This window comes from Cuculus canorus, unplaced genomic scaffold, assembly GCF_017976375.1.
Source record: "Cuculus canorus isolate bCucCan1 unplaced genomic scaffold, bCucCan1.pri subtelo1, whole genome shotgun sequence".
NCBI lineage: Eukaryota > Metazoa > Chordata > Aves > Cuculiformes > Cuculidae > Cuculus > Cuculus canorus.
The window spans coordinates 671,431-680,248 of NW_026527860.1; the positions used below are offsets into that span (position 1 = coordinate 671,431).

An 8,818-nucleotide genomic window follows, 5' to 3' on the forward strand; every position below is an offset into this window, starting at 1 on the left:
ATGATGTGCGTACTCACATCTGATCCACACAATGCAAACATGGACTCCGACCCACTCATTCAGTGTCTTCTCATGGAAGAACAAAGAACCTCTCCAAGCTGGGGTGAGAGGCCGGTGCTGGGAATGGCACTTGTGAGGGGCTACACCAGGATTATTGCCCCCGGTCAGCTCCCATGTGCTGTCCAGTCCACGCGGGCACAGAGCAGACCCTGCTCTGCTGGTTCTTCAGGTCTCTCGCAGCGTGCCCGGCGGTGAGAGCACACTGCTGCACGCTCCAGCCCAGCACACCAAGACTCTTTATCTGTACACTGGTGTTCTCACCTCTGGGAAAAGTTCTTGGGTGAGTTCCTGAAAGAAACTTTAGAACAAGCCCTGAGCCTACATGCCCTGCCCTGAGGAGATCCCCTCTCTTTATGGAAAGGCTGTTGTGGAGGCAGTTCTGTCCCACGAGAAATGCCAGGGTTCTGTCAGGAGTCCACATCTCAGCTGGCCTCGTGGACTCCTCATACACCCAAGGATATTCACCAAGTTTTCACCATTTACACACAAAAGCAAGAGTCACAAGGTTTCTCTGGACTCCCAGAGAATCAGATGCACCTCAGATCTGTGGTGTATCTCACCAGTCTGTGCTTGTCTGAGATGCCTTATATCAGGAGGAATGGACACAGGGACCTCAGTTCAAGAAAGCACATCCCAGTGCTGCATTCAGGCACTTACTCATGGGATGTTGATCTGAACACAATGTGACTTTGAGAAACTGTCTCACAGACCTTCATGAAACTCAAGGAAGGACTGTTTGTGTTCTCTTGGGTTCATCTCACCTCACGCACGTGATGTATGTCTTCACATCTCATCTGCACACTGTGAACTTTGACTCTGACCTTCTCATTCCATGTTCTTTCAGGGAGGGACAAAGAATGTCTCCAAGCTGGGGTGAGAGGGAAGTGATGGGAATAGTGGTTTTGAGGGGCTACTCCATGATGATTGTCCTGGGGCAGGTTCTGTGGGTGCTCCAGTGCACATGGGCACAGACCAGAGCCTGTTCTGAAGATCTCCCAGAGCACGTCTGGCTGTGAAAGAAAACTATAGCCTTCCCAAACCCATCGCACCTGCAGTGCTTATCTTTACACTGGTGATTTCATCTAGGGCTCAGGTTTTGGGCATGCCCTTCAGGGAAACCCTGAAAGAAGCCCTAAGCCTTCACGCGCTGGCCTGAGGAGATCCCTTTGCTCTATGGAAAGGCTGTTGTGAAGGCAGCTCTGTCCCACAAGTGCCCACTGCCTGTCCCTGCCTTGCGGGCACAGCACTGCCACGCAGCACCGCTGTGACCAAGCTCAGAGCCCTCAGGCCTTCCAGCAAGGCAAGGGAAGAGGAGGAGAGTGTGGAAGTGGAGAGAGAACATCTCTGGGAGATCAAGCACTGGTGCCTGTCAGGGCTACTGTCCTGGGACTCTTTTCCTCTCCACCCATGCCCACAGGAACTGACCTTACAGCTCCAAAAATGACTTGAAGGAAACATATCAGGAAACAAAAGTCATTGACTATTCCTTTATTTTCTTTAAACACACAGAAAGCACAGCTTTACACAGATAGTCAGTAAGAAAAGAGAAGACAACAGTGAATTAAAAAAAATGATGACAACATTATCCCATTGAAAACCAGTAACTCCAACAAAAAATACAGAAGTCAGGCTAGGTCTGCCATGAGTTGCGTGATAACTGCTGTGCAGAAGACGATGAGCATTTCCTTGCTTCAGAGAACCATTCCATTATGAGATTCCAGACTGCATCCTTGAGTTGCTGGTTTTTGAAGCTGTAGATGAGGGGGTTCAGTGCTGGAGGCACCACTGAGTACAGAAATGACACCACCAGATCCAGGGATGGAGAAGAGATGGAGGGGGGCTTCAGGTAAGCAAACATTGCAGTGCTGACAAATACAGAGACCACGGCCAGGTGAGGGAGGCACATGGAAAAGGCTTCATGCTGTCTCTGCTTAGAAGGGATCCACAGCACTGACCTGAAGATCTGCACATAGGACACCACAATGAAAACAAAACAGCCAAATGCTAAAAAGACACTAAACACAAGAAGTCCAAACTCCCTCAGGGCAGCATCTGAGCAGGAGAGCTTGAGGATCTGTGGGATTTCACAGAAGAACTAGTCCAGAGCATTGCCCTGGCAGAGGGGCAGGGAAAATGTATTGGCCGTCTACAGCAGAACATGGAGAAACCCAGCGGCCCAGGCAGCTGCTGCCATGTGGACACAAGCTCTGCTGCCCAGGAGGGTCCCATAGTGCAGGGGTTTGCAGATGGCAACGTAGCGGTCATAGGACGTGACCGTGAGGAGATAAAACTCTGCCGTGGCACACGAAAAGAAAAAAATATCTGTGTCACACATCCCAAGTAGGAGATGGTCCTTTTGTCCCAGAGGGAATTGGCCATGGATTTTGGGAGAGTGGTGGAGATGGATCCCAGGTCAAGAAAAGAGAGGTTGAGGAGGAAAAAGTACATGGGATTGTGGAGGTGGTGGTCACAGGCGATGATGAGTCCGTTGCCCAGGAGGGCAGCCAGGTAGATGCCCAGGAAGAGCCAGAAGTGCAAGTGCTCCTGCTGCTCCGTGCTGGCAGAGAGGCAAGGCCTTCTCTGTTTCTCACTCTGCCCCAGAGAGAGGAGGCTTGGGGTGGGAAGAGACTGGGAAGGGGGAAAGTCAGGACGGGTGGCTTAAACGGACCAAAGAGCAATCATATGCCTTGTAGAACCTTGTTCAGCACTAAAACTGGGAGGGGAACTTCTCCAAAGCAGCCATTGCTTGGACACTGTCTGGACATCACTCTGCTGGTGGGACTGACTGCTTCTCCATCCCTGGTTTCCTTTTTTCTTCTATCCATTTATGAAACTGTCTTTATCTTCACCCACAAGTTTTGTTTTCTCACTTTTGCCCTGGTAATCGTCTCCCCCATCCTGCTGAGGGAGGGAGGAGGTGATTATGTAAGGGTTTTGCTGTGAGGGGGTCACCCCAAAAGGCAATCACACAGCAAAGGGGTCGGTGCACGCTTGTGAGGTCACCACTGCCCGAGTAGCTGATAGGACAAGAGGAGACTCGTGGCATTGGTAGGAGCTTGTGAGGTCACTTGTTCACTAAAGGCAATCACACAGCAAAGGGGTCGGTGCACGCTTGTGAGGTCACCACTGCCCGAGTAGCTGATGGGCCAAGAGGAGACTCGTGGCATTGGTAGGAGCTTGTGAGGTCACTTGTTCACTCGTACCTGATAAGCAGGGAGAGAGCAAAAGGTTGGATACATGGTGGTCAGGTCACTGATTCCCATGGAACCAACAGGCCTGGGGAAGGACAAAAGCTTGTGTGGCTGTTGGTGAGGTCATTAGTGTCTGATTCCTCCATAGGCCAGGAGAAGGCCCATGGGTTGTGCAGGTTCTTATGAGGTCACTCCCCCCTGAGGAGCTGATAGGTCAGGAGAAGGCCTGTAGATGGTGCAGGTGCTTGTAAGGTCACCGGTGCCTGAGCAGGTGATAGGCCAGGAGGTGGCACATGGCCTGTGAAGCTCCTTTGGATGTCAGTGGTATCTGAACACCCGACAGACCAGGAGCAGATATGTCAGTTGTAGATGCCAGGAGGTCACCTGTGGGTGAGTGGTGGGTGGGCCAGGAGAAGGCACATGGCTCTGTACAAGCCTGGGATTGCACTGGTGCTGGAGCAGCTGTTGGGAAAAGAGCAGGCACACGGCTTGTGTGGGGCTCCTGATGACACCACAATAATGTTTAAACACGACTAAATATGGATTTTTGGAGGAACCATCATCAGCATAACCCATGCACAGCACACAGGAGTGAGCATCTGACTCATGAGCTCAAAGAGCAGCAGGAGGGTGTGAGGTCACCATCAGTGTCACCCTGTGGGAGTCCACAGCTGGTCTGAGGAATCAGAGAAAATGGATATTGACGTCAACAGAAAACCGTGTTCCCATAATGAGGCTGGAAAGTCCCAAAGAAGAATCTTGGAAGCGAAACAAGTAACATCTAATTGGAAGTTGGCAAGAAAAATAGTAAATACAGGTAGCGCATGGACAGCGTTGTTCAACGAATCATAGTAAAGCTTTAGGCACATGGACAGAGCGGTTGAGCTGTGTATCACCCAAACCTCAATTAACACCATTGCAAAAATTGTATTGGAGAAAATTGGCCTTCAAATCGCACCTGAAAAGATCCAAATCTGGAAATACCGTGAGTGGAAAATTTTAGATGCCACAATTGAACCTCAGCAAGTCAAATTGCAAAGAGCAGTTAAAACTTTAAATGATTTGCAAAAGCTACTAGGAACAATCATTTTGTTTAAACCTTATTTGGGTATTACTAATAAATCCATTATTTGATCTTCTTAAGGGAGACATGGCTTTAACAACACCTCTTACTCTTATGAGTGAAGCACAACAAACTTTGGACAAAATTGAAAAAGCCATTACTCAGAGTAAAGCCCAGAGACGACTCGATGGTCGTCCAATATGTTTGTTTGGTTTTGTTACTCTGTCAGGCATTTGGTCTGATAGCATAATGGGTACCTGTGCTTTCAGATCTTGTGATATTAGAGTGGATTTTTTTATCAACCTAAGGAAGCCATATTTATTCAAATTCAGATAATTGCAGGTATCATCATTAAAGGCAGAAAAAGAATAGTACAAATAACTGGAAATGAGCCATTAACATTTTTTCTCTATTACAAAAGAACATTTAGACTGGTGTTTAGCTAACAGTTTTTCATTACAGATTACCCTTGAAGGCTGTGATGATTGCAAACAGAAAAGGGGGAGCTATGGGAGAAAGCATGTATGGGTTTGAACTCAATAAGAAAAGACTGTGCCCCTGAATCAGCACGAGCATAAAGGATTCCTTTGTCGTGTGTGTATCAACACAGGTGGCCGATGCCTTGGTATGCCCATGATATCAGTTGCAAACGCAGAGCAAGCGACCACTGTTCTGAAGGTTGCTAAATGGCTTAGAAGACCTTGGAATCACTAACAGTGCTTGTGGGAATGTAGGAGCTTGTAGCAAAGAGAAAGAAGAAGAAAAGGGGTACATCTCTAGCAATAGTCAATGCTCTTTATCGCAGTAGTTATGGAAACTCCAGTAGTGGAATTTTATTGGGGTAGCTGTTGACGTAGCTGTTAACGGGGCAGACAGGGATGTTTGTCGGATCATTCGGAAACAATATATAAAAGCATTCAGCTTCTAAAAGAAAGGGGTGAAAAAGTTACAAGTAGATGACGGATCAGATTGGTTGAATAGCTTGTTTAAAGGATGCGGACTGTCAGGATGGTTGTTATCACTGATAAAAAGAGGGTTTCTGATTCTGGTTGTTGTTGTAATTGTGTTATTAATGTTGCCTTGTCTGATCATTTTGTTGCAAACGGCCCTGCGAGGGACTGTAGGGAAAATTTTTGTAGGACGAATACAAAAAGTGTAAATTGTGTGAGTTCACAGCTGGTCTGAGGACTCAGAGAAAATGGATATTGACCTTGAATAGATACACGTGTTCCTATAACGAGGCTGGAAATGGGAAGTTGGCAAGAAAAATAGTAGATACAGGTAGCAAATGGACAGTGTTGTTCAAGGAATCATAGTAAAGCTATAGGCACGTGGACAGAGCGGTTGAGCAAATCACTTTAACAGCTTTAGTATACGAACACAGCCTGATAGATAACAAAAAATATAAAGAGGCCAGTAAAACAATAAAGTTTGGCTTTTGCTCACAAACTTTTGAATGTCATGTCCACGCCAACAACGACACGTATCTTTCCATATTTGGTTTCTACCGGTGTATTCACTACCTGCATTTCCTTCTCTCTGCCCTTGGGGCTTGATTGTGAACATCTTTCTTGTCCTTCAAGGGCCTGGAAATGCTAGCGGGATGTTTGCCACCCACATCTGCCTTTTCCAAGGACCCCAGAACTGCTCTGATTGCTCTGGCAACTTTGAGAGCACATTCAAGGGTCACAGGCAAGGGTGATGCTGCAGATAGAAACATTTGCACTGAGCCTGTCAAAGGCAGGTGAGATGAGTCTCCCTGGACCGGTAGCGTTTTTCCTGGAGTCGCACACAGAAATGCCAGGATTCTGTCAGGAGTCCATGTCTGAGCTGGCCTCAAAGATGTTCACCGAGTTTTCCCTTTTTACACAAAGGCAAGAATCACAGGTTTTCTCTGGACTCCCAGAGAATCAGACGCACCTCAGACCTGTAGTGTATCCCACCACTCTGTACTTGTCTGAGATGCCTCATGTCATGAGGAATGGACACAGGGACCTCAGTTCAAGAAAGTACATCCCAGTACACCTTCATGGAACCTAAGGAAGGGCTGTTTGTGTTCTCTTGGGTTCATCTCATCTCACATACATGATGTACATCCTCACATCTCCTCTGAACACTGTGAACTTTGACTCTGACCTCCTCATTCTGTGTCCTTCCGGGGAGGGACAAAGAATGTCCCTCAAGCTGGGGTGAGAGGGCAGTGCTGGGAATGGTGGTTTTGAGGGGCCACTTCAGGATGATTGTCCTGGGGCAGGTTCTGTGGGTGCTCCAGTGCATGTGGGCACAGACCAGACCCTTCTCTGCTGATCCTGGAGATCTCACAGAGGAGGCATGTCTGTAGAAGGAAACAATATTCTTCCGAACCCATTACACCCACAGTGTTTGCCTTTACACTGGTGTTTTCACCTCTGTCTCAGGTTCTTGGACATACCCTTGAGGGAATCCTTGAAAGAAGCCCTAAGCCTTCAGGCACTGCCCTGAGGAGATCCCTTTGCTCTATGGAAAGGCTGTTGTGGAGGCAGCTCCGTCCCACAAGTGCCCACTTCCTGTCCCTGCCTGTGGGCACAGCACTGCCACGCAGCACTGCTGTGATGAAGCTCAGAGCCCTCAGGCCTTCCAGGAAGGCAAGGGGTGAGGAGGAGAGTGTGGAAGTGGAGAGAGAACAGCTCAAGGGAGATCAAGCGCTTGTGCCTGGCAGGGCTGCCGTGCTGGGACTCTTTTCTCCTCCACCCATGTTCACAGGAACAGTCCCTGCAGCTCCAAAAAGGACTTGGGGGAAAGAGATCAGGAAAGAAAAGTCACTGAATATCCCTTTATTTTGTTGAAACACACAGAGAGCACAGCTCCTTATTTACACAGACAATCAGTAAGAAAAGAGAGAAAGAGAGTGAATTAAGATTATCCCAACTGAAAAACCAGTAACATGAACAACAAATACATAGGCCTGTCTGGGCCTTCCAGTAGAACTGCTATGCAGAAGGTGATGAGCAGTTGATTGTTTCAGAGAACCATCCAGTTATCAGTTTCCACACTGCATCCTTGAGCTGCTGGTTCCTCAAGCTGTAGATGAGGGGATTCAGTGCTGGAGGCACCACTGAGTACAGAACTGACAACACAAGGACCAGGGTTGGAGAGGAGATGGAGGGGGGCTTCAGGTAGGCAAATGCTCCAGTGCTGACAAAGAGGGAGACCACGGCCAGGTGAGGGAGGCACGTGGAAAAGGCTTTGTGCCGTCCCTGCTCCGAGGCGATCCTCATCACCGCCCTGAAGATCTGTACATAGGACACCACAATGAAAACAAAACAGCCAAAACATAAACAGGCGCTAACATCAAGAGGCCCATCCTCCCTGAGGTAGGAGTGTGAGCAGGAGAGCTTGAGGATCTGAGGGATTTCACAGAAGAACTGGTCCACAGCATTGCCCTGGCAGAGGGGCAGGGAAAATATATTGACCGTGTGCAGCAGAGCATTGAGAAACCCAGCGGCCCAGGCAGCTGCTGCCATGTGGACACAAGCTCTGCTGCCCAGGAGGGTCCCGTAGTGCAGGGGTTTGCAGATGGCAATGTAGCGGTCATAGGACATGACGGTCAGAAGAGAATACTCTACACTAAACAAGCAGATAAATAGAAAGAATTGTGCAACACATCCTGAGTAGGAAATGGTCCTGTTGTGCCAGAGGGAATTTACCATGGATTTTGGGAGAGTGGTGGAGATGGATCCAAGGTCGATGAGGGATAGGTTCAGGAGGAAGAAGTACATGGGGGTGTGGAGGTGGTGGTCACAGGCGATGGTGGTGATGATGAGTCCGTTGCCCAGGAGGGCAGCCAGGTAGATGCCCAGGAAGAGCCAGAAGTGCAAGAGCTGCAGCTCCCGTGTGTCTGCGAATGCCAGGAGGAGGAACTGGGTGATGGAGCTGCTGTTGGACATCTGCTGGCTCTGGTCGAGGGATAGTGTCACAGGAGGAAAAGACAGTTGCAAATAAGAGGAGACTTCTCTGAGCCAAATCAAAGCCATTTCTCATTCCCATCCCCCTGCTACTCACACCCTATCCCTTTTCTCCCAGTCCTTTCTTCATCTCCGTGCCTGGAGCCCTGCTTGGTGCCGGCTGAATGTGCCGGGAGGAGCAGAGCCTCTGCCGCTGGCTGCGACGAATCAGCCCTGCTCTGCAGCAGGGGGTGGTGGGGACGGTGGGGACAAGGGACACTGCTGGGGTTCAGCTTTGTCCTGTGGAACTGCTCCTGGAGCAGAAGGGCCTGTCAGCATCTGCACTGCCAGGAATGAGGAGCTGAGATGGAAGAAGGCAGACTAAGAGGTCTGGGATTTTACAGCTCCTTCTGCCACCCTGGGCAGTGCTCTTGGATGTCAGAACCCCTCAGCATCTCTGCTGCACTCAGGGACAACAGAGGGAGTCCTGCAAGAGGAGAACATTGCCTGTGGCTCAGTGCAGAGGGAGGGGACCTGCTCTGTCCCTTGCTCTTTTTCCCAGCTGCCCTGGGCTTGCACCT

General features: G+C 49.2%; 1 protein-coding gene and 1 pseudogene across 1 annotated transcript; both read right to left on the reverse strand.

Annotated features, from left to right (window-relative positions):
• Nucleotides 1–1,540: 1,540 nt before the first annotated feature.
• LOC128850865 (olfactory receptor 14C36-like) lies at nucleotides 1,541–2,296 on the reverse strand (annotated as a pseudogene).
• Nucleotides 2,297–5,100: 2,804 nt separating this feature from the next.
• LOC128850866 (olfactory receptor 14J1-like) lies at nucleotides 5,101–7,895 on the reverse strand. The gene is made up of 2 exons (XM_054055881.1): nucleotides 7,398–7,895; nucleotides 5,101–5,238 (listed from the first exon to the last, which is right to left on the reverse strand). The coding sequence occupies exons 1-2, from the start codon at nucleotides 7,893–7,895 to the stop codon at nucleotides 5,101–5,103; spliced, it is 636 nt and encodes a 211-aa protein (XP_053911856.1).
• Nucleotides 7,896–8,818: the final 923 nt, after the last annotated feature.

What these genes read in the sequence shown, in the direction of transcription:
- LOC128850866 (XM_054055881.1), bottom strand. Translation starts at nt 7,895, where the DNA reads ATGTCCTATGACCGCTACATTGCCATCTGCAAACCCCTGCACTACGGG. An exon ending in TGTACTCAGTGGTGCCTCCA is followed by an intron (nt 5,239 to 7,397) that starts GCACTGAATCCC and finishes CCTTTCTTTTAG; the next exon opens with AAGCTGAATGCTTTTATATA.